Source organism: Bufo bufo, chromosome 2 (genome assembly GCF_905171765.1).
Source record: "Bufo bufo chromosome 2, aBufBuf1.1, whole genome shotgun sequence".
NCBI classification, from domain to species: domain Eukaryota; kingdom Metazoa; phylum Chordata; class Amphibia; order Anura; family Bufonidae; genus Bufo; species Bufo bufo.
The window spans coordinates 197722173-197748890 of NC_053390.1; the positions used below are offsets into that span (position 1 = coordinate 197722173).

The 26718-nt window shown below is 44.0% G+C and overlaps 1 protein-coding gene across 1 annotated transcript in view; it reads right to left on the reverse strand.

The window, feature by feature from the left end:
• CCDC60 (coiled-coil domain containing 60) overlaps positions 1-26718 on the reverse strand; it is a 230793-nt gene that overhangs the window by 109051 nt on the left and 95024 nt on the right. Inside the window, exon 2 of the mRNA XM_040416015.1 lies at positions 14086-14175. Coding sequence (XP_040271949.1) covers positions 14086-14175 — 90 coding nt within the window. The remainder of the gene's footprint in view (positions 1-14085; positions 14176-26718) is intronic.

Below are 26718 nucleotides of genomic sequence, written 5' to 3' on the forward strand. Positions count from 1 at the left end.
TTATTTCCTATGTAGAGGGGTGTGTTCTGTACATGCCAGCAGAGTATGTATGTTATGCAGAATGTGGGTTCTTGACATGCTTGCAGTGTTGCGGGTTCATGGTGCTGTGGATGGTTTGCGTTTCTGATGGGTACGCATCATGCAGCGCGGTATGGGTGTTATTACGTGCCAGCAGTGTGTGTGTATTATAGAGGGTAGGTTCTTCACGTACGGGAATCGGGCCTGTACTGCAGGTACCGGTGGTATGATGGTGGTCCTCGGGTCAGTACAGTCCCACACCCCTGGTTGGGGTCGTAACGGCGGTGCTATCAGGGCGGTGTTGGTGTATGAGCCGGTGGAAGCTTCTTCATGCATGTTCTGTTCAGATCAGTTGATCCCGCTTATCCTTTTGTACATTGTATATCGCAATCCCTGCCTCTGTTTGTATTTGCTTTACTCACCGATGACATTAACAAATCACAGCTAATATTACGCGTCCTTAGAAACATCTTCTAGCAAAGTTCAGAAGTAAACTTTACATTGGCCGTACGTGCTTTAAAACAAAACTTGTCTTTCTGCATGCCGCTGATAACTCACACACGGTCCTGGACACTTTAAACCCTGGTCCCAAGAGCTACCAGGAAATGTTCGCAAGTAAGACACAAAGGGAATCTGCGGTCCAGAAAGACAAGGGTAAAGCAATGTATTAAAGTGTAATAGTGCCAGCTTTCCACCATAGCTGAGTCTCACACATATACTAACAATAGATGTGTTGTTATTTTTATTTTTTCGTCTAATGGTATTTTATATATATATAGATATATAAGGTGTATCAATTAATACCTTGTTTTTATGTACCCACTGTTTCCATCAGGCACGTGGCTGATCGTCATTGGGGAACATTCTGTTGTTCCCCACTCACTGTCCCAGTCTCGCTTCAAGGGTGGACAAATGTGTGACATTTGCAGGCCTACGTGGTGGTCCTGGTGCTCGCACTGTATTGGTAACCCCGCCGCCGGTATGGAGTCTGTGGGCGCATGTACAGAGGCGCAGGTACACCAGCACGGGCACATTACTAGGCACGGGGCTGGTTTCATGGGAGCTGTCACCCATTTACCCTGTTCCCAGTGTTCCACAGATGTGTATTATTGTTATAAATGCTCTACATTACTGAACACAACCTCTTTTAATCTAATGGGACATGATATCGTGTCGGGGATTTTAGCTTATTCACGTGCACATTCGCTCAAACGTATGCCACTGTATACCTACATACCACATAGATTGGCTCTTTGGTTCCCATTGGGTAATGTTGTGCAGTCAAGACACAGGTAATATTCAGTATACTTCTTAAACACCACATTTAGTTGTATTGGCGGGTCGAAGAAATACGACACACGGCGGGGAACCTAGACATGAGTTCATGGTGGCACAGTTCTCATTCGGATCATGTGCTTACATTCACGGTAGGATCAGACTTGGTTCCACGGTCCGTGACTTGTAGCGCTCTGGGGCGAAGGGAGTTGGGCTCCATGACCAGACGATCGTGGTTAGGATGGTTACTTTCAAGCTACAGCCGTGTGTATGCATTTACATTTTTGTCCTATACGCCATTCACTTCTAGAGCAGCGTTCGCGGTTGCATTACATTAATACTCTGTTCCCTTCAGCTTGCATTCATACAGCTGCGTTATACCATGCTCCTCATGCTCATACTTAGAGCTGTGCCCGTACCATGTTTTAGGCACCTCTCACATCCAGAGCCTCATTTACCCACTTGTTCTTGCATCATGGGTTCTACTCTGCTTCCACGTTAAGCGGCATTTCTTTAAGTTCTACATCATGGTTACTCAGTATTCTTGCTAGGGCTATCAGCGCACCGCTCTAATTCTGCTCTTCCGTTAAACATAGCTGCTTCTTTTCAGGCTTAAGTTTCTTTCCTCGGTGGTGGGTTACGCAGGCTGATCTCCTTTACTTCTGGTTCGCATTCACGCAGTTGATCTCCCGCCCCGGTTAACCAAATAGCTCCCTAGCGGACAGTGGGCCGAGAGGAGTAAGTTCCTACTATGTTTTACAGTTGTTCATTTGTTTGTCACGACAAGGGTCTTTTCTTAGCGAACTGCAATGCCTCTGGCTCTTGTTTTTCTCCCATCTGTTTCAATTTCACGGTTGGTTAATGTTTCATTCATGCAAGTGGTTCGGATCACTAATGTCTATTAATTTGCCTTTAGGTCGGGTTCACGTTTAATTGCGTATCATCACGGTAAGGTCTTCCAGGTCGATCCCTTGGCTTCGGGGGGCCTCAGGGCTTCGGGGGCCCGGTGACCGTTTTTTATGTTGTTCGTTAGGGGGCAATATGGTTGTAGGCTGGTTAGCGTCCTAGGTCATTGTCGGAGAGGATCATGGTTATGCGAGTCCCCAAGTCATACTGGTGCTGCATAGTGGTTGTTAATTAATTAAGAGGGACATTAAGCCGCCATATGACTCCGCCATTAGAGTCTCTCACGCATGGCTTCTCCCTTTTAGTGTTACGTATGACTCCGCCATTAGAGTCTCTCACGCATGGCTTAGCCATTTGAGTCTCTCACGCATGGCTTCCCCCTTTTAGTGTCACTTATGACTCCGCCATTTGAGTCTCACGTATGGCTTCTCCCTTTTAGTGTTACATATGACTCCGCCATTAGAGTCTCTCATGCATGGCTTTTCCATTAGAGTCTCTCACGTATGGCTTCCCCCCCTTTTAGTGTTACATATAACTCCGCCATTAGAGTCTCTCACGCATGGCTGTGCCATTAGAGTCTCTCACGTATGGCTTCTCCCTTTTAGTGTCACTTATGACTCCGCCATTAGAGTCTCTCACGTATGGCTTCTCCCTTTTAGTGTTACATATGCCTCCGCCATTAGAGTCTCTCACGTGTGGCTTTTCCTTTTAGTGTTGCATATGACTCCGCCATTAGAGTCTCTCACGCATGGCTTTGCCATTTGAGTCTCTCACGTATGGTTTACCCCCTTCAGTGTCACATAGGACTCCAACTTGCCATTGGAGTCTCACGCATGCCTTCTCCGTTTTAGTCTTCACGTATGACTCTGCCATTAGTCTCTCATGCATGGCTTCTCCATTCTAGTGTTACACATATGAATCCGCCATTAGTCTCTCACGCAGGGCTTCTCCCTTTTAGGGTTACACATGTCTGCCATTAGGGTCTCTCACGCATGGCTTCTCCATTTAGTCTTACAGGTATGACTCCGCCATTAGTCTCCCACGCATGGCTTCTTCGTTTTTAGTGTTACACATATGTCTCCGCCATTAGTCTCTCACGCATGGCTTCTCCGTTTTAGGGTTGCACAGGTCTCTGCCATTGGAGTCTTTCTCGCATGGCTTCTCCATTTAGTCTTACACGCATGACTCCGCCGTTAGTCTCACACGCATGGCTTCATTTTAGTGTTGCACATATGTCTCCGCCATTAGTGTCCACGCATGGCTTCTCCGTTTTAGGTTACACATATGACTCCGCCATTAGTCTCTCACGCTTGGCTTCCCCCTTTTAGGGTTACACATGTGTTTTGCCATGAGTCTCTCACGCATGGCTCCGCCACTTGAGTCTCACGTATGGCTTCTCAAAAAAAAAAAAAAATTAAAAAAATACACACACAACAACGCCGGTCGAGGCCGGCTGCGTGGTCCCACAACAAGTAAGTTCCATGTCTTTTCTGTCCTCAGACCCGCTCGCATGGCTCGGTCATCTGTGGCTCGCAATACAATTTCTTGGGGTGGCTCGCACGTGTGGCTTGTGCCATTAGAGTCCCACTCACGTTATTGTTTTCTCTGACTCTTTTATTTTCTAGGTTGTTGGGTTTCATTGTTTTATTTATAAGCAGTCATTTCAAGCCGGCCTTTTGCGGACATCATCTTCTCCCAGGCATGCTTACTTCATCTACAAACTCGGGCTGAGGGTGTTGGTGTCCGGCCTAAGTCCTGGGTATCGGTCCATCTTCCAGTAGGAGGTACAGTAATAAGGCGCAGGTGTACGAAGTCTGTCGTGTCGCCTGACACGGCAAGGCCTATCACGATTACAGGCGCAGCATACATAGTTTATCACGTCCTTAAGCATTTGCTGTCACAACTGCAGGTATTGGGGTACGTCCTGTTCTTAGTACAGGCACATTAGCTCATCAATCGTAATAGCCATGTATTCCTGGGGATGGTTCCCCAGGCCTGGTGGGTTTACACTTCACCGAGTTTGCTACTACGGTAGGACGGCAGGCACCATGTTCTGACTTTTGGCCCTTATTAGGAAGTGTGGCCTGGGGAATAAGTAGAGGTAAGTATTTTGCCACCAGGAATAGTTGGTGCCCGTTCGGGGCCCTTGGTGGATGGTTGGGGTTCATCTGGGCCGGGGGGTCATGGGCTGCGGCCCTCCGGCTGTTGCGGGGCTGTGTCTCCCGCGGTGCCCGGACAGCCGGCAGGTATCTGTCTGCGGCGGGGCGTTGTGGGGGTTGTGGTTGCGGCAGCTGAGGGGCCGCGGCTTGGGATGCCTGATTTAGGCACTTCCAACAGTTTCACCATTGTTTGTTTCAGTCTGCAGCTCTCAGGATTCAGACCTTCTCGTATATGGTCATCTGTTAGTCAACATAGGAGTAAATCGTTCCTGGTTCCAGACACTCTTTCAATTGCATCAGCAGTTAACCATCTCCAAGAACGGTGTGGCGGTACACATGACAAGGAGGTAAGGTAGATGGAAGTCACTGTGATATAAGACGGTATATCCCGCACCTCCATCGTGAAGGGTCTTTTCATTCAAACGGGTGTCGTAACGGTATGTGTATATTTACTCTAAACAGGGTCTGCTTCACTCCTTTCGTATTGGGGCGGTGTCTAAGCACCAGATGCCTCCTCAGGTTATCAGGTGCATGGGACGTTGGAGGTAGTCGTGTTTTTTCCAGAGATAATCCAAATCCTCCGATCGGGATCCGTGAGGCTTTCTGTTCACTTGCCCTGTAACGGTGCAATGAGTGTTTGACGGCATGGTTGGGTCTCCTTTTTGGCCCCTTTTAGGCCTATCCTCGCTACGGGCTCCCGGCATTTCCCAGCCAGAGGTTAGCTCTAGTTCCTACGTCCAGGGGCTGTCGCCCTGACCACAAGTAGTTAAGGCTGCCGTGCAGCCTGTATTTGTGGGAGGGGCAGAGGCCACGCCCCTTGGCTATATTAACGCCACGCAGGTCAGGGGACGGGACGTGCGGCCAGGTACCCCTCCCTCCCTTCCCTTTTCTTAGCTCTTCCTTTAGGATAGGCCCCCTTTTAGGCCTATCCTCGCTACGGGCTCCCGGCATTTCCCAGCCAGAGGTTAGCTCTAGTTCCTACGTCCAGGGGCCGTCGCCCTGACCACAAATATCACTATATTCTATATCTTCGTTAATTCTCGAAGTGCCGATATTCGCAATAAAAATTTGCGATTAGAATATTCGTGATCAACACTAAATATAACAAGGGACCTAAATGTCCACACTTTAGAACATATTAAAGATACATTTACCATTTGGAAATGTCTTCCTCTCTCTGTGGCCAGAAAGATCAGCCTATTAAAAATGATAGTGTTTCCCAAAGTGTTATATACTGTATATTGGAGCATGCTGATAATATGGTACCCAAGCGTTTCTTCTCCTCAGTTAACTCTTTGTTCTCATCGTTCATAAGGGGTATGAGTAGACCTAAATTAAAACTTGCTAAGATCCAAGGACCTAAAAAGCTGACGGGAGCTACCTTGCGTGATTTATCTTAGTATTAGCAGGCAGGCTCTGTTTTATATCCAGATGGACATCTTATTCCCCATTACCCAACTCTGAACATTGTTTGCCCCAGTTTCTGCCATTGCAATCTTTGTGGTCTGTAACAGAACCGATTCTTACCGATTCTTAGGCTACCTAAACAAGTTTGGCCACATTCTAAAGTGATTCCCTGCTTCACTGCATAATGTGTATACTGGAGATAAATCCTGGCCTCTCTCACCTAGGTAGAATTTCAAACTCAAGTTTTTGCTCATCCTCGGTTGGCGACTCAAGTATTCAACTCTAGTGGGTCCCTTAAAACTGTTAACAAGTTAAAAGGTTAATTTCAGGTTCCTGATCGTGACATGTTTAAATGTATTCAGCTGCATCATACTCTCGTTTCTCAAATCCCACCTCCATTAAAAAAAATGTCTTCTTATCCTTTGATAGGAATCCTTCGCTCACAGGGTCTGAGGGGCTTGTTGTCTCTTATATACACCAATCTGCTAAATTTTGACAAGAGCGTAGCGCTGCTGAATCTAAATGTAGGAAGGAGGGTTTTGGGTTGCTGGAGAACTGGTCCGACTTCTCAGTCAGCTAAAGGCTCTACCTTGGGATGGTCTGCACCTCAATGGGGAAGGAACAGCTGTGTTGGGGGAGAAGATGGCTAGAAGGTTGGAGGAGTGTTTATACTAGGGACTGGGGGAGGGTAATTACATTATAGGAGGGGAAGTTAGTGTAGATAGTGACCTGGGCTGAGGTAAAGAAACTAGGGGTGGAATGGAAGGAGGTACTAGAACAGTTCATAAAAAAAGGTGTAGGGTAAAAAATATCCAAAAACCTCGTAATTGTATGTATACTAATGCCAGAAGCCTGACTAATAATACTGGTGAAATGGAATTTGTTATGTGTGAGGAGGACTAAGACATAGTGGGAATAACTAGACATGGCTGGATGATAGCTATGACTGTGCAGTTAATGTACAGGGTTACAGTCTGTTTAGAAAGTATCGTCAAAACCAGAGAGGGGAAGGGGTCTGCCTTTATGTAAAGTCCTGTCTAAAGCCCACAGTCCGAGAAGATATATAAGTGAGGGACATGAACATGTGATATGGCTTTATTATAAGCCACCTAATATAACAGAGCCCAAAGAAAAACTACTACTAGGGGAAATAGATGAGGCGACAAATCATAATGAGGTCGTTATTATGGGGGACTTTATTTGCCCAGATATAGACTGGGAAACTGAAAGCTGTACATCTCATAAAGGAAACTGGTTCTTGGCAATAACCAAAGGTAATTATTTATCTCAACTAGTTCAGGACCCGACTAGAGGGACGGCCACACTGGACTTACTACTAAACAATAGAACTGACAGAGCAACAGATGTGCAGGTTGGGGGATACCTGGGAAATAGTGGCCTTCAAATTGTCATTCAGGGAGGCACAAAACTTCAAAAAAGCACAATTTGACCAGCTAAGAGAGGCCATTAGCCTCACTTAGGGTCCATTCACACGTCCGCAAAATGGGTCCGCATCCGTTCCGCAATTATGCGGAACAGGTGCAAACCCATTAATTTTCAATGGGGCCAGAATGTGCTGTCCGTATTTGCATTTGTGGATCTGCACTTCCGGATCCGCAAAAAAATAGAACATGTCCTGTTCTTGTCTGCAATTGCGGACAAGAAAAGGCATTTTCTATGAGAGTGCCGGCGATGTGCGGTTTGCAAAATGCGGAACGCACATTGCTGGTGTCCGTGTTTTGCGGATCCGCAAAACACATACAGACGTGTGAATGGACCCTAACTGGGACAATATCCTCGGGAATAAGAATGCAGCCACAAAATGGGATATCTTAAAAGGCATCCTAAACTATAATTGTGAGAGGTACATACCTTATGGGAATAAAAGGGTGAGAAACAAGAAAAAAAAAAACAATGTGGATAATCAGAAATGTAAAGGGAACAATGAATGACAAAAATAAAGCATTTAAATAGCTAAAACAGGAAGGTAGTGAGGAACGTACTAAATGGTAAAACACTGGGTAAAACTAACATGTAAAAGGATATATAAGTTTTAGTGGACAGCACTTAACTGTAGAGACCAGTGTCAGACAGCTGCTGCCAAGGCCAGTAAGATTATGGGTTGCATCAAAAGGGGCATAGATGCCTGTGATGAGAACATAGGGGCACATTTATTAAGACCGGTGTTTTAGACGCCAGCCTTAATAAAGTCCTAAAATGGCGGTGGATCCGCCAAAGTTATGAAGAGGTGCCGGCCTCTTCATAACTTTGGCGCATCCAGTGCCAGTTCTAAATGTAAGCCAGCTTCCAAGCTGTCTTACATTTATACCTCTTTCTATGCTTAAAACAGGTGTAGAAAATGGTAAATGAGACGGTCCTGCTGGCCCGTCCCCTTCCCCACTCACGTCTACAATTTTAGACCTGGTGTGAGCAGGGCGAAGCCACAGATAATGGCGCAACTAACTGTTGCGCCGATATCTGTGCCTTAAATACTCCTAATTTAGGATTTTAGCATAGTAAATGACCCCCATAGTCCTACCACTTTACAAATCACTAGTCAGACCACACATGGAGTACTGTGTACAGTTCTGGGCTCCTGTGAACAAGGCAGACATAGCAGAGCTGGAGAGGGTACAAAGGAGGGCAACTAAAGTAATAAATGGAATGGGGGGACTACAGTACCCTGAAAATTTATCAACATTAGGGTTATTCACTTTAGAAAAAAGACGACTAAGGGAAGATCTAATTACTATGTATAAATATATCAGGGGTCAATACAGAGATCTCTCCCATCATCTATTTATCCCCAGGACTGTGACAAGGGAACATCCTCTGCGTCTGGAGGAAAGAAGGTTTGTACACAAACATAGAAGAAGATTCTTTACGGTAAGAGCAGTGAGACTATGGAACTCTCTGCCTGAGGAGGTGGTGATGGTGAGTTCACTGAAGAGGGGCCTGGATGTATTTCTGGAGTGTAATAATATTACAGGCTATTAGATTTCTGGATAAGCATTGATCCAGGGAGTTATTCTGATTGCCTGATTAGAGTCGGGAAGGAATTTTTCCCCTAAAATGAGGAAAATTGGCTTCTACCTCACAGGATTTTTTGTTTTTGCCTTCCTCTTGATCAGCGCCTGCAGGTTAACAGGCTGAACTGTATGTACAGTACAGACCAAAAGTTTGGACACACCTTCTCATTCAAAGAGTTTTCTTTATTTTCATGACTATGAAGGCATCAAAACTATGAATTAACACATGTGGAATTATATACATAACAAACAAGTGTGAAACAACAAAAAATATGTCATATTCTAGGTTCTTCAAAGTAGCCACCTTTTGCTTTGATTACTGCTTTGCACACTCTTGGCATTCTCTTGATGAGCTTCAAAAGGTAGTCCCCTGAAATGGTCTTCCAACAGTCTTGAAGGAGTTCCCAGAGATGCCTAGCACTTGTTGGCTCTTTTGCCTTCACTCTGCGGTCCAGCTCACCCCAAACCATCTCGATTAGGTTCAGGTCCGGTGACTGTGAAGGCCAGGTCATCTGGCGCAGCACCCCATCACTCTCCTTCATGGTCAAATAGCCCTTACTTTCAAAGTTTTCCCAATTTTTCGGCTGACTGACTGACCTTCATTTCTTAAAGTAATGATGGCCACTCGTTTTTCTTTACTTAGCTGCTTTTTTCTTGCCATAATACAAATTCTAACAGTCTATTCAGTAGGACTATCAGCTGTGTATCCACCTGACTTCTCCTCAACGCAACTGTTGGTCCCAACCCCATTTATAAGGCAAGAAATCCCACTTATTAAACCTGACAGGGCACACCTGTGAAGTGAAAACCATTTCAGGGGACTACCTCTTGAAGCTCATCAAGAGAATGCCAAGAGTGTGCAAAGCAGTAATCAAAGCAAAAGGTGGCTACTTTGAAGAACCTAGAATATGACATATTTTCAGTTGTTTCACACTTGTTTGCTATGTATATAATTCCACATGTGTTAATTCATAGTTTTGATGCCTTCAGTGTGAATCTACAATTTTCATAGTCATGAAAATAAAGAAAACTCTTTGAATGAGAAGGTGTGTCCAAACTTTTGGTCTGTACTGTATGTATATATCTATATATATATATCTATATATATATCTATATATATATACTGTATATCTGTGTGTGTCCCAAGACTTAGCACTTCACTAAGCAGCCCACCAAGCAAATATAAAATACTAGACAGCCACTATTGCCAGTGATCACTGTCCATCAAAGATAAATGCTAGCTGTACCATGTTTTAACGGTATTGCTGTTAGAGCCGCCTGAAATGCAATTTGATTCCCTGAAGGCTTTCCTATGACAAATGACATTGATAACAGAGTAGCAAAAATGGCAAAAGCTGGGGCAAGCATACAGAATTCCTATAAGAAAAACATATTATTCTGTATAAAATAAGACTAATGCACAGTTATGTTCAGTTAACTCTGATTCATCTCCATTATATCTAACCAAAGTCACTGATACCCCTGAAAAGTACCCCAAAGTAGGAGAGGAGCCAGATCAAACTGACAAATCTTTAGCCTCTATGTTCTGTGTATACAGGGGGGTGTAATTCAAGGGGGTGTCCTAACTCTCCCCGGACAGCAGATGCTGAGGGAAAGAAGGATCAGTTATGTTAGATTTTAGCATGCCAGATGTTCTTACAGGAGATAAGGTGCCGCCAAAGTGCCCCTCCTCATTGGGAACACGTGTATGGGGACACGGGATCGGGAGGAACAGCTGTTAGCTAAACAAGTAGAGAGAAATCCCATATCAGATTGGTCAAGATAATCACCAATTTGTCCAAATAAGGTATTATGGGGGAGCAGAGAAAAATCCCAGCTTGCTCAATGGTGATTTATGTCACGTGGTCTCCTATTATTGAGATAGCTTTGGATTTTTTGTATGAGTGGAAAGCATTTGAATATGAGAGTTAGATTTGGTAAAAGGGTTAATAAAGGTGTATAAGATGAGAGGAATGGGAGGGTTTAAAAAGTTCATTTGAATTGAAGCCCCTGAGAAAGCTAAGGAGAAACCGGGGTCGGATTGCGAAGTTTTAATGTTGATGCACTTTTTATTTATTCTATTTTGTAAGTATAATAAAGTGTTTTTTCTGAAGTTGGGGTAGATCACCATTGGTGGAAACTCTGTCTCTCCTGGTGCCGAACTCCGTATGACACACTGAGTGGGCGGATCTGGAGGAAAAGAATCCAGACTAAAGAAGGGAGAAGTAGAGTCCATGGAGTTTGGTGGCACCCGGCAGTGCCTAATGTGATCAGGGGTCCGGTGAGTAGAATACTGCATGTATCTAGAAACAAAATAGCATAGAGTTCCTGATGTCGTGCTCTAGCTTTACAAGACCCCACAAGCCCCTGCGATCACGACTTGCATTCAAATATCCACTACAATTGGACTCGGAGCACAAATGTCTTTCTTATAGATTGCAAATAAGGTATTTTTATGTAAACGATCTCACCACATGTGGGTGATCGCACTGACACCGAATAAGCTTCAAGCACCGCACAGCGTGCAAGCTGAATTACAGTCTTGGAATCTGTACACACATCCAGCCGCCACCCGGTTTCTATGCTCCCATTCACACCATGCAGTTTTTTTCTGGATGTGACTGATATGATCCTTAGGCCTCATGCACACGACCGTTGTGTGTTTTGAGGTCCGCAAAGTATGGATGGCGTCCGTGTGCGTTCCACAATTTGCGGAACGGGCGCAGACAGCCATTAATATAACTGCCTATTCTTGCCAGCAAAACGGACAATAATAGGACAGGTTATATATTTTTTGCGGACCACGGAACTCTGTGCTGTCCGCATCTTTTGCGGCTCGGATGCGGACCAAAACAACGGTCGTGTGCATGAGGCCTTAGTCTGCCTTAAGAGGACAAAACAATGGAAAAGGCACCCTGGGTGAGATCCACAAGACATAGGGAACAGCCCCAATTTTATTCTACTCACAGAATAAAGCTTCGTAAAACGCATTAAAAGGTTTCTTTCCCTTTTACCTGACCAGTTTTGCCTTTACGCCCTTGAATAAAGCCATGAAGACGAAACCTTCTTGGCACCCTGGGTAAGATCCACAAGAAGGTTTCGTGTGCATGAGCCTTAAGTGCACACTAAGGATCATATCAGTCCAGAGAAACTGCATGGTGTGGATGGGAGCATGTACACCAAGTGGCAGCCGGACGTATGTACAGCTAGCTATGCAGCGCTTCAGGCTTAGGCTACTTTCACACTAGCGTTATTCTTTTCCGGTATTGAGTTCCGTCCTAGGGGCTCAATACTGGAAAAAAAAGCTTCAGTTTTATCCTAATGACTTCTGAATGAAAAGCATTCTGTTCAGTATGCATCAGGATGTCTTCAGTTCAGTCCCTCTTACGGTATTTTCTCCGGCCAAAATTCCGGAACACTTGCCGGAACCCCGGATCCGGCATTAATTTCCATTGAAATGTATTAATGCCGGATCCGGTACCTAGTGTTCTGGCAAAACAGAACCGGTTGTTCCGGATGACACCGGAGAGATGGATCCGGAATTTCAATGCATTTGTCAGACGGATCCGGATCCGTCTACAAATGAGAACCATTTGCATACGGATTTCCGGATCCGGCAGGCAGTTCCGGCAACGGAACTGCCTGCCGGATCCTCACAACGCAAGTGTGAAATTGGTAGGCAGTGCCTGGTGCTCACATGTGGTGAGATCATTTACTTAAAAAGGCCTTATTTGTGATTTATAAGAAAGACATTTGTGCTATGAGTCTCATTGTAGTGGATGTTAGAATATTGCACGAGCAGATAAGATTCTTGTGGCAATATTGCACTATTGGTGTGCACCAACAGAGGAGGTGAAAGATAGAGGATTGTCAGAAGAACCAGTGATTGATGGCACAGAAGGGAGAAGGAAGGTGTCCTCATAGCTTGATATTCTCCAGAGAGCAGCGCAAATCAACTTAATATACTGTTGTCTGGCTGAGGGAGTGGACCTCCCCTTCTGTTTGATTCTGCAGAGCTCGGAAGAACAGATTCAAAGATAAGAACTATTGTTGTTACTTGTACTTTCAGGTTTAAACTTTTTACCATTTAAACACTGGAAGAACATTTTAGGGTTAGGCCTCTTGAACAAGAACGTGTGCACCCCGTGGACGTGTTGCGCGAACACCCACCGTGGGGCAGCCGCAGCGGATAGCGGACCCATTCACTTTAATGGGTCCGCGATCCGGCCGTTCCGCAAAAAGATAGGACATGTTCTATCTTTTTGCGGAACGGAAGTACGGGACAAAACCCCACTGAAGCAATCCGTAGTGCTTCTGTAGGGTCCCGTTCCGTGCTTCCATTCCGCATCTCCGGATTTGCGGACCCATTGAAGTAAATGGGTCCGCATCCGTGATGCGGAATGCACACAGAACGGTGCCAGTGTATTGCGGATCTGCATGTGCGGTCCACAATATGACCGCGGAGCGCACATGTTTGTGTGCAATAAGCCTTAGTTTTACTCTCTTTGGCTACGAGCCTCTTTGTCTCCAACTCGGCTGCCTTATCTGTCTTTTACACATTCTATTTTTCTCCCTATACTTTTTTAAGTGCTTGTTCGCTTTAGTAATTTAAATGCTTTCGACGTAGTTTTTTTTTCAGTTCCTGACCCTTTTATTACCATAAGGTATGTACCACTCCCAATTTTTTTTTTATATAGGGTGCTTCTTCCTAGTAAAGTGAATGAAAGCTACAATTAAAAGGCATATCAGGGAGGGTGCAGGGTATTGCACCCCTGCCAATTAGATATTGAAGGCCTGATGAAATAATTTACCATCAATAGTAAAATCCTGGAATGCCCCTTTGAAGGTTTTGGCAAATGTATTATTAGTGACTAGAATTAGAATACGCTCACACGCAGCAGTAATGGCGACACACCATTACTGCTCTGTAGGTATGTCCTTTTAGGCCAGTGTAATTATTTTTTCTTAAATTACAATACCGGTAAATTATTTTGAGAAAAACAGGAAAAAAACAGCTTGAGTTAACACATTATTAGGCATCACCCATGTGGCCGCATTACACCCGTGTGACCTGTGAGTAGACTCCTATGGTGTCCTACTGAACTACTATATGCCTCCGATTTCAGAGATGCATACGCCATCAGTTGCCGCATTACAGAGAAAATCCCTGCTATAAACAATGCTAATAACCACATAATACAGCACCACACACGCCATACAAAGTCCCTGCAGCTTCCGAGCCACAGGGGACTACATGGGCATCTGTACTGCATATGGATTTAATGGCTCACCCTTTTGTTCAGTGGGGACTTGGTTGAAGTTTCCAATCTGCTTTCCTCAGGCCTTGTTTTATCAGCGTCAGTCTCTTCAGGTTTTGTATCCTGGAAATGAATAACACACGTAACTAATAAACTAATAAACTAATTAATAACACAGTGGCGATACACAACAGCAGGTAAAATAATAAAAAGGATCCAATCTGCGAAATAAGAGAACAAGATAAAGTGAAATTCTGTCATTTTTTTGTTTTTCGACTTAGAATCAAGAACAGTTTATAAACTATAACGTTTCTGAGAAAGATGATGCATTTTTGTAGTTCTGCTGTCACAGAGGAACAAAAACGTAGCTTAAGTTAGGCCCCTTTCACACGGGGCGAGTATTTTGCGCGGGTGCAATGCGTAAGTTGAATGCATTGCACCCGCACTGAATCCTGACCCATTCATTTCTATGGGGCTGTGCACACGAGCGGTGATTTTCACGCATCACTTGTGCGTTGCGTGAAAATCGCATCATGCTCTATATTCTGCGTTTTTCACGCAACGCAGGCCCCATAGAAGTAAATGGGGCTGCATGAAAATCGCAAGCAAGCAAGTGCGGTGCGATTTTCAGGCATGGTTGCTAGGTGACGATCGGGCTGGGGACCCGATCTGTATTATTTTCCCTTATAACATAGTTATAAGGGAAAATAATAGCATTCTGAATACAGAATGCAAAGTAAAATAGTGATGGAGGGGTTAAAAATAAAAATAAATTAACTCACCGAGTCCACTTAATCGCGTAGTTGCGGATCTCTGTCTTCTTCTGTAATGTTGAGCTGCCGGCTAAGGACCTGTGGTGACGTCATATCACATGATCCAATCACATGGTCCCTCACCATGGTGATGAACCATGTGATTGGACCATGTGATGAGCACAGTGAGGTCATCAAAGGTCCTATTCCTGTGCACAGCAAAGAAGTAGACAGAAGAGAAGCCGGGCTGCGCAATCAAGTGGATTAGGGTGAGTTAAATTATTATTATTATTTTTTTAACCCCTCCAGCCCTATTGTACTATGCATTCTGTATTAAGAATGCTATTATTTTCCCTTATAACCATGTTATAAGGGAAAATAATACAATCTACAGAACACCTAACCCAAACCCGAACTTCTGTGAAGAAGTTCGGGTTTGGGTACCAAACATGCCGATTTTTCTCACGCGCGTGCAAAACGCATTACAATGTTTTGCACTCGCGCGGAAAAATCGCACCCGCATCTTATCTGGGCAAAAACATGAAAGAGGCTACTTTAACACTTGTGTTGTTTGATTCCGGCAGGTAGTTCCGTTGCCTGATCAGGCAAACTGTATGCAAAGGCATGTCATTTTTTCTGACTGATCAGGCATTTTTAAGAATCAGGATCCTGATCAGTCAGAAAAATGCATTGCAATACCGGATCAGTTTTTCCGGTGTCATCCAGCAAAACGGATCCGGTATTTATTTTTTAAAAAAAATTTCTGACTGATCAGGCATTTTTAAGAATCAGGATCCTGATCAGTCAGAAAAATGCATTGCAATACCGGATCAGTTTTTCCGGTGTCATCCAGCCAAACGGATCCGGTATTCATTTTTTTCAAATTTTTAAAGGTCTGCGCAATTTGAATGTACTAATACATTCCTATGGAAAGAAATGCTGGATCCGGCATTCAGGCAAGTGTTCAGTTTTTTGGGCCGGAGATAAAACCGTAGCATGCTGCAGTATTATCTCCGTCCTGAAAAGTCAAAAAGACTGAACTGAAGACATCCTGATGCATCCTGAACGGATTGCTCTCCATTCAGAATGCATTAGGATAAGGCTACTTTCACACTTGCGGCAGAGAGATCCGGCAAGCAGTTCCGTCGCCGGAACTGCCTGCCGGATCAGGCAAAATGTATGCTAACTGATGGCATTAGTAAGACTGATCAGGATCCTGATCAGTCTTAAAAATGCCTGATCAGTCGAAAAAATGCATTGAAATGCCGGATCCGTCTTTCCGGTGTCATCCGGCAAAAACGGATCCGGCATTTATTTTTTCACCTTTTTTTCAGTCTGCGCATGCGCATACCGGAAGGACGGATCCGGCATTCCGGTATTCTGAATGCCGGATCCGGCACTAATACATTCCTATGGGAAAAAATGCCTGATCCGGCATTCAGGCAAGTCTTCAGTTTTTTTAGCCGGAGATAAAACCGTAGCATGCTACGGTTTTCTCTTTTGCCTGATCAGTCAAAACGACTGAACTGAAGACATCCTGATGCAAACTGAACGGATTACTCTCCATTCAGAATGCATGGGGACATACCTGATCAGTTCTTTTCCGGTATAGAGCCCCTGTGACGGAACTCTATGCCGGAAAAGAACAACGCAAGTGTGAAAGTAGCCTAAAACTGATCAGTTCTTTTCCGGTATTGAGCCCCTAGGACAGAACTCTATGCCGGAAAAGAAAAACGCTAGTGTGAAAGTACCCTTAGGCATCCGTGTCTGATCAGCATTTTTTTGTGGATTGCACACCGACACGGACCATTCATTTCACATCCGTTTTTCCGTTCTGCAGGTTATAGATCATGTCCTATTCTTGTACGTATTGTGGACAAGAATAGTGATTTCTACTGATGGGAGTAAAAAAAATATGCTAATTGCACATGGAATGTGCCTGCGTTTTTGTGGATTCCTTGGTTTGCGAACCACAATAGAGACACTGTTGTGTGCATGAGGGCTTACTTTACTTAAAAACCTGGGAACACAAAAAAGCAGATTCCGATGTAAAATTACAAGGGGCATTTTAGACAACAGATACTGTATTTAGACTTACTTTCCTGGAAAAAGCTGGGAATCTGATGGTAATAAAGTTCCATCATTCAGCCATTAGGTGGCAGTAGAACTCGTGTTTACCCCGCTCTATTTATTTTCTGCAGGTCTGACCTGGCGTTCTAATTGCGAGATATGAATGCATGCAATAAATATGTACACAGCCTGCCCGCCTCTCCGAGCTCCCATCAGCCATATGACTGAGCATGGACGCCAGCAATAAATGCACCATTAACCCAGTGAAAAATAGCTTTTAATCAAATTAATAGATCTTATCGGCTCCTAAAACACTTTGCGTTATTTGTAAACGCTCTTGGATTATCGGTGGAGTTTTCATTCCAAAATGCGGTGTATGACAGGAAGTACATCATGGTTTTGTAGGAAAAGAACTTTAATCAGACTGTTCAGAGAGATTATAAAAAGTATTTAACTCTCCTTGGAATATCTGTGTAGAGAGATAAGAAATATCCAGCGTTTGTTTCCTTTCCATTCACAAGAGTGGGTCAGCGAAGTCGCCAATATCTCCTCTTACTATGAGTACAAAAGGGTGCTAGATATATTACGTAGGTATTAAATATTAGAAAAGCAGCCCAAGGCCCCTCATTTGTTTTTAAAGGGAGTCTGCCGCCTCCAAAATCGGTTTCAAAGTAAGCATACCACCATGTAGGGTAAGGGCCCTGAAACATAATCACGTTTTTCTTGCGAAAATCTGGTCCTTATTTTGTGCAAATACGGTTTTCAGTTCACCGTGGGCAGGGCACACCAGTAATGCCAGCCAGGCCTCTCCCCTGGTTTGATTTAAAGTCCCCGAGATTTCAGAGAGGGTAGCAATGACACAGGCTAATTCAGGGGCACCAAACAAAGCGGTCCTTACCCACGGTGCTCTGAAAACCTTAGCTGTATAAAAGTAAGAAGAAGCATGGCTCAGGATTACAGGAGCAGATTTCCACCAGAAAAGTAAGGCTATGTTTTCTGGCACCTGCCCTACATGGCGGTAAGCATACTTTGATTTTGGAGATGACAGACTACCTTTTGGAGAAACTGGGAAGGGGGCTCAAAGCCGACTCCAATTGGCTTAGTAAACATACTGTACTTGACTTTTCTAGATGGGCAAATGGATTTCAGCTGATGCACTTTGCCTGCTGTTCAGTAAATTTCAACAAAAGTGACTCTCTAACCTCAGAAAACCATTCTTCAATATATCCTAATGGCTGACAATCTTGAATTGAGTGAAAACATTTTGATAAAGGGCTTTCAGGGACTCCATTTTATTAAAAAACAGGGTCAGAGTAGGTAAAATAACAAACAATCTTTACTCAACTTCTTGATCGCCCAACGCTCCTGTTCAACTGCCGCTCCGGTCCTCGCTGTTATCTACTTCCTGGTCTTAGGCTCGACTTGCCTGAAATGACTGGGACCGTCTGCTCATCCAATCACTGGCTGCAGTCCCGCCTCAGATAGTGAGCGGGAAGTCCAAACTATTTCCAGTGAGCCAAGCCCAAGAAGTCAAGAGACGCAGCACCAGGGGGTAAAATCAGTAAAGAATGTTTGACCCTTCTGTTACTTCACATTAGTCCCCGGAATACACTTTTGATCTCTACTTCTGGGTTATTAACAATAAGGGCTCATGCACAAGAACTTATTTTTTTTCTATTTCTGTGACCTTTTTTTGCGGCCTGTAGGCGGATCCATTCACTTCAATGGGACTGCATAAAAAACGGAATTCCATTTCTGTACGTCCGCTCCGCAAAGTATATTATGGACAAGGATAGGACTGTTCTATTATGGGATAAACAAAAATGACCCAGGGTATCCCCAGGGCGAGTGAGGAACAGTGCCCACCCAAAATGGCAACAGGGGATACACCTAAAGTATAACTCGGTAAAAGCTCCCGAGTGAAACAGCAGAAACAAATGAAGAGGGAGCTCATAATACCAAAAGTATATAAATTTTATTAAAGCATGTTAAAAAATACCAAAAAAAGAAGTAAGGTAGGTACATAAGATGCCGTGAGGCAAGGTGATGAGAGCGGAGAACAGAAAGAGCGCCACCCTGGGAAGAAAAACACACGGATATAGAGATGGAAAAATGTAATATATAGTGATATATAACATGGGAATGGAGAATATTGGGTACAGTGCCCAACCCATGAAATGGGTAAATAGATGATAAAACCCTATGACATCAGGTAAAGCAAGGTCAACTCATGCACCCCCACTGGCAACAGATGCAAACGCATAAAGGTGAAAGTATGTTGCATAGAAAGCAAAGTGCAAGTGGACAAAAAATGACCACACAGCCAGCGGGGGGCAATAGAGGACCAAAGCTTACCTGGAAAGACCGTGTGTAGCGAGACCCAGGGTGGCGCTACCCCAACGCGCGTTTCTGACGAAGGCACGCCGAAACGCGCGTTGGGGTAGCGCCACCCTGGGTCTCGCTACACACGGTCTTTCCAGGTAAGCTTTGGTCCTCTATTGCCCCCCGCTGGCTGTGTGGTCATTTTTTGTCCACTTGCACTTTGCTTTCTATGCAACATACTTTCACCTTTATGCGTTTGCATCTGTTGCCAGTGGGGGTGCATGAGTTGACCTTGCTTTACCTGATGTCATAGGGTTTTATCATCTATTTACCCATTTCATGGGTTGGGCACTGTACCCAATATTCTCCATTCCCATGTTATATATCACTATATATTACATTTTTCCATCTCTATATCCGTGTGTTTTTCTTCCCAGGGTGGCGCTCTTTCTGTTCTCCGCTCTCATCACCTTGCCTCACGGCATCTTATGTACCTACCTTACTTCTTTTTTTGGTATTTTTTAACATGCTTTAATAAAATTTATATACTTTTGGTATTATGAGCTCCCTCTTCATTTGTTTCTGCTGTTCTATTATGGGCAAAATGGCCGATATCAACAGTCGTGTGCATGAGCCCTAACTAATATACAGTCATTTAAACTGCTTGGAATTGTGCCGATTTTCACATGCTATATGGTTTCTTGTGATTTTGAAGAAATTTTATAAAACGGTGAAAAAAATACACCGACAATGTGTTGGATTTTTGGTGGTTGTGACAAATCCGCGTGCTCTAGGAATCTTTCACATGGTCATCAGTATATGTAAGCAAAAAGCAGGAGTGAAATCTTCAAAAAAATAAAACGTGGACCTAGCCAAAGTAATAGCCTCTGATGTGTTCTCTAACTCCACATAATTGTAACTCTTGTCTACTGGCTGCAAAAAAATTCATCAGCAACTAAAGCTCAGGGTGACGCGGGTTGCAGGGTGTGCCATAAATCACGGAGATGAGAATGCCCGCTTTACGTATGCTCTGCCTCCTACAATCACAGAGCTTAGGTGCTGGAGACTGCAGAAAGGAGTGGACATGCCATAAATGTCTGACATGGAATAACCATTTATATTACCCTGCGGTTATTCCTATGTGCCATCTGCCATCATCCATTTGTATGGAGCTCAGACAGGGAAGATTCTCCCTGCAGTAAACATCTGAAATCATTACACTGAGCCTTTTCACTCCTGTTTTTATTTTAGCTCTCACTTGTCGGTGTTGGTAAAGCTGGCCACAAACTATAAGTGTTGAAGGCATCCCAAATTATTTTATAATTGGGCGATAATCATTTTGTACATGAAGCTGAAAAGAAATAATTCCAACCAATAAAAAATCTGCTTCAGCTGCATTCATCAGTCATGTTTTTTCTATATTTTATATGCTACAAAATGCTACCTTATCTGATGGAACAACCCCTGACCACATGAATATGGCCATCACAAAAGTGGGTCCCATGCCCCAGGATGTGTACCCCAGGATATGCACTCAATGGTCTCCAGCAGTCTAAAACTGTGGACCTGCTAGAAGCCGATGACGATGGGATCCAGGAGAGGGATTATGCCAATCGGCTAATCATCAGGAGAGCTACTTTAGGATAAACGTGCGTTCTGTTGTAGACATCCAATCTTGTACCTCTTCCCCTGACATCACCCCTGCACGGCTACGAAATATCAGTGACTGTCTGTCCGTTGTCTCTAATATCTTGTCCTCTCGCTGAAATTGAATCTTTCAAAAACTGGAGGGTTTCCAACATCTACTTATCTCCTTAATATTTCACACGGATTCGTAAAACTCGGGCATGTGCGTTCCGCATTTTGCAGATCAGCACATCCCCCCCCCCCCTTAGTTAGAAATGTCTATTGTTGTCAGCAAAATGGATAAGAATAGGATATGTTCTATTTATTTATTTTTACGAGGCCACGGACACACTGTGCTGTCCACATTTTTTGTGGCCTCATTGAAATGAATGGGTCCGCATCCGAGCTGCATAAATGCAGATTGGATGCGGAGCAAAAATACCGTTGTGTGAATGCCTCCTACTCCTACATGTGATGTTCCCATTTCAGTGTGTGGTAGATACTACCATAACTCCTAGGCAGCAAATCCACTATCTTGGGGCTATGCTTGACTCAGATCTTTACTTCACTCCCAGCATTCAGTTACTTGCCCACTCATGTCACATTTCCAGAATCCACCCCTTACTGTGGACACAGCAAAAACGTTCATTGTTGCTCTGATTTATTCTCATCATACTTCATTACTAATCATTCTCCCTCTAAGGAAACTCTCTCATCTCCAATCTATCCTGAATGTTATAGCCTAGCTCATCTACCTGTCCATGCGCTACACTGATTCCTCCACCCTGTGTCAGTCACTGCACAGCTTACCCATCCCGTATATAATACAATTAGAATACTGTACAATACGATATAGAAAACTTCGCACCCAGAAAACTCTCTGCAGTTCTGCACCCCGTACATCTCCTCCCTGTCTACCACCCTAACCGTACTCTACGTTCTGCCAATCATCTAAAAATAATCGGAACTTCTCATTCCCGTCTCCAATACTTTTCTCATGCTGCACCACTTCTCTGGAATGTGCTACCCTACACTCAGATTTATTCCCAACATCCACACTTTTAAGGGGGCTCCTAAAATACACAGTTTTAGGCAGGACTATCACATTTCATAAAATGACTCCTATCGTTTTATCATCATTATTCCCGAAAACCTTGTTCAACAGTAACCCCCATACTCCTTGCACGCAAATGCACATTATATCAGTGCACACTGCTCACTAGCTAAAGATGGGACCATAGAAAGTCGCATAGACTCTTTCTTCCCTCCTGGTATCTCGTTCTTTATATGACTTTATTCTCCTGACCACTCCTTCTCAGTTTTGCTCTTTATTGTATATCAGTGCTAGCTTATAATAAACTGTAAGGCTTATTGTATTGATCATAAAAATGGAGAAATTATACATATACACTGGAGAACAAGTCACACTTTCTAAAATAGCTCATATAGACTAGAACATTTTTCATGCAATCAAACGGGGAGTGATACGCCACTTCTTTACATCAAAAGTAGAAATTATAGCCAGATGACTACCTTAAGGTTCCTTTGCACAGAAAATCAATTCAAACCCTCAAATGGTTCCGAGCATTAGATGACTATTTAGAGCACAACAACTATGGTGAGTATCTGTATGAGTAAATGGGCCTTTAGGCACTTCACAACAGGGAAACAGTTTAAGGCTACATTCACACGTCCGTGGTGTGTTGCGGACCCGCAAATTGCGGGTCCGCAACACACCAGCCCGTCACCCCCATAGAAATGCCTATTCTTGTCCGCAAGCTGCGGACAAGAATAGGACATGCTCTATCTTTTTGCGGAGCTGCGGACCCAAAATCGGGGCCGCGCTCCGCAATTGGGGCTGCAGACAGCACACTGTGTGCTGTCCGCATCCATTCCGTCCCCATAGAGAATGAATGGGTCCGCACCCGTTCCGCAAAATTGCGGACGTGTGAATGGAGCCTAAAGGGGTTTTCCAGGAGTAAAATATTGAATACCTTTTCTTAAGGCCTCTTTCACACTACCGTTATTTTTTTCCGTTTTGCGTGCCGTTTTTTGCGTTCCGTATACGGTCTGTATACGGAACCATTTATTTCAATGGTTCCGCAAAAAAAAAAATATGTACTCCGTATGCATTCCGTTTCCGTATTTCCATTTTTCGGTTCCGTTGAAAGATAGAACATGTCCTATTATTGCCCGCAAATCACGTTTCGTGGCTCGATTCAAGTCAATGGGTCCGCAAAAAAAACAGAACACATATGGAAATGCATCCGTATGTCTTCCGTATCCGTTTTTGCGGAACCATCTATTGAAAATGTTATGCCCAGCCCAATTTTTTCTATGTAATTACTGTATACTGTATATGCCATATGGAAAAACGGAACGGAAATGGAAACACAACGGAAACAAAAAAACAGAGCAACGGATCCGTGAAAAACGGACCGCAAAACACTGAAATAGCCATACGGTAGTATGAAAGAGGCCTAAGATAGATCAATATCTGATTGACGGGGATCTGACTCCTGGCATCCCTCCCGATCTGCTGTTTAAAGAGCTCACAGCACTACGGTGAGCTATGGGGTGGAATACCAAGCACAGCCAGTATACAGATCCATGCTTGGTATCCTGTGAGGAAGCCGCAGCGCTGTCCTCTTCCAACAGCTTGATCTGTGAGAATGTCTGGAGTTGGACTCGCACCGCCCCTGAGGATAGGTCATCAACATTGAACTCCCGGAAAACCCCTTTAAAAGGGATCTGCCACCAGGAAATTCACTGTTAATCCAGAGCCAATGCCTTGTAGGGCTAGCTCAACTTAATATAATGATACTTTTCATTTAATGATCTGTTGCTTTATTCTGGAGTTAAGTGCACTGAGGGTGGGCCCAAGCCACTCTGTGCACCCTTGCTCTTCCTGTGTCAGCCTCTCCCTCTCCTTCTTGATTGATAGGACTAGGTTACTCCATAGTCATCTTGCCTGGCCCTATTAATTAAGAAAAAAGAGCAGCTGGAAGAGGATGTAGAAGGCGCAAGGGTGCACAGAAAGGCTTGGGCCCGCCCTCAGTGCCCTTAACTGCTCATTTGCATATGGATTAAAATACTTTTTTCTCCAGAATGTAGCAACAGATCGATAAGTGAAAGGTATCATTACAATCATCTGAGCTAGCCCTACAAGACATTGCATCTGGTTTAACAGGAAATTTCCTGGTGAATGACCTTCTTTAAAACCCTTGGCATACTCACCAAGTACCATGCGTTTACTTTGCTCCACAAAGAGAGTGCTCTCAAGTGTCATTAATCCATGCCCCACTGTATAAGAGCTCACCATTATGGAGGCCAGTGGCGTAACTAGAAATGACTGGGCCCCACAGCAAATTTTTGATTGGGCCCCCACCTCCATAAACTTGGAAACCACCTCCTCCTGTGCAACCCCCACTCCTGTGGTTAGTCAAGATCAATCTCTCGGATGGGGCCCAGCAACTGCTCTGTCCGTTTCTACAGTGTCAATGTATATAATGTCATTGTATAATACTGTTGGTGGGGGCCTGACAATAAAATATTTTAGCCCTCCTCCTGGGTGGAGCCCTTCTGAGTTCGGGCCCCAAAGCAGCAGCTTCCCCTATAGTCACACCCCAGGAAAGCGGACAATGCTTGGGATGTGCCTATAATAAAGAACAGATTATAAATTACCTAGTAGATCCCTCTGTTTTCTTGGGGTTTCAGTGATATTTTTACTGTGATTTATAGCAAAATAATGAAAAGTCTACATGCAAAGTATTTTGCCTCTTGACATTTTAGTTATTTTTTTTAGGATCAGTGATATTCATTTTCTCATTAGAAATGAAAGGTAAGAAAACACATGTATAAAATGTTACAAAATATTGCTTTATGCAACAAAAAAAAAAGTACAATGATTGACTGTGGCCACTATATGGCTCTATTATGGGGTCACTGTGGTTTGCTCTGCTATGGAGGCATTGGGGGTCATTTACTAACATCCCTATGGAGTGGATACAACTTATGTATAAAATCACGGAATATGAATTCATATCATCTCGGGCAAAAAAGATAATAGACATGGACTAATTGGTTTCGACTTTTACACAACGACATCTTTCAGGTTCCCCTAGGTGGGGCCCCGCAGTAATCTCCAGCGACAGTAAAATGGGGGTGGGGCGGGTGGTTTTAGGGTTTGGTTATAAATTATTATTAATTGCCACTGTTTAGTAATATTGCATCATAATTTTTCTTTTTGTACTTGTTGGTGGTTATGGATTATATGTGATGTCTGTGTATAATTTAAAGATTATAAAGATTTAAAAAACATCCCTATGCCAGTTTTTTGGCGTAAAAAACGTTACAAGACCCAGTTTATCTACCTTTTTAAACATTTTAAGCTGGGAGTGGTGAGGGAGTAGCGGGGGACGTGGTGGCTGGAACATCGACCCCGGCAAATTTACTAACATTTACGTCTGGAAACAGGATTAAATGTCATAAAAGTACGGTACTCAATTCGGGGGTGGAGTAGTTCTTTCTCATTATAAATTAGGCGCCTACTCCGGAGGTGAAGGGGGGAGTCAAAGACCGCCATAAAACATTTTTTTTTCTTCAAAATGAACCCCATTGAAGCTACAACGTAGCCTTTTAAAGTGACTTTTGACACCAAGGCCAGGACTGGATTCAAAAAGAAGAGGAGACTTATTTTGGCACATCTTACGTCACTTCTAAGTACTGTAGGACAAGACTAAGGGCTCATGCACACGGCCGTTGGTCATCCTTTCCGTGCATTGGGGAGACGGATCTACAACTTGAATGGGTCCGTGATCCTTCCGAACTGCAAAAAAAACAGAACATGTTCTATTTTTTGCGGTGCATAGGCACGGAGTGAAACCCAAGGGAAGCACTCTGTAGTGCTTCCGTGGGGTTCCGTGCCTCCGTTCCGCCCCAGACCTTTCGGATTGCGGACCCATTCAAGTGAATGGGTCCGCATCCGTGATGCGGTTTAAAAACGTCCGGGGGCCGGTATATGGCGGACCCACTGTTTGCGGGCTGCAATACGGGCACGGCCGGTTCGTGTGCATGAGCCCTAAGTTTGTATCCACCGTTTATAACCAGTTCCTGGCTTTGGCTTCATTAAAAAAAAAACAAACACAGAACCAGAAACCAAACCTTAAAAACCGCACGCCTCATACTCAATATCCCTGCAACAATTTCTAACATACTAAAGTTGATATGCAAATGATCATGCCTTGTTAAGTAGGCCAGGTTTTCTGTGCGACGGGAATCAAAAACCTCTCTGAATAAATGAGTAAAAATAAAAAATAAAGCCATTTAAACGACTGCGAGGCAGGCGCGGCAGGATTAGAAAACTTTAGATGCTTTCTTAAAACTTGTAATATATTTCACTCTGCTCTTGTTTCTATAGCTGTGAATGCCAAGCGTGAAAAGCAAGAAGAGTTAAGATGCTGCTTTCATCTCCTAGCAGTGGAAGACAGCTTGCGAGGTGGAGGTACGGGGAGGGAGTCTGCCAGCTGCTCAGCTCTGAACTACAAATTACTATGTCAGCCACCAGGCTATTTACAAGCACAAATGCTGAACGGCTTTCATGCTGCACATCAGTGTATGAGGCCGGATGACTAAACCATCTAGTCACATCGAAACCGCGAGCGGGACCCGTCACAGACAGGACCCGAGATGTCCTATTTTGTTATGCTGTCGTACACATTTCTGAGGGAACTTTCTCCCGATTTTTCTCTTGATCTGTTTTAATTCAGTTCTATTAGTAGATAAAACCTTGGATTAAATTCTATGAAAAATGGCACTGAAACGGCGCAGGGCGTGGTTTGCCTTTACAGATCTATGTTGTCACCCCCATCCTCACAGCTAGAGGCTCCACTGTCAC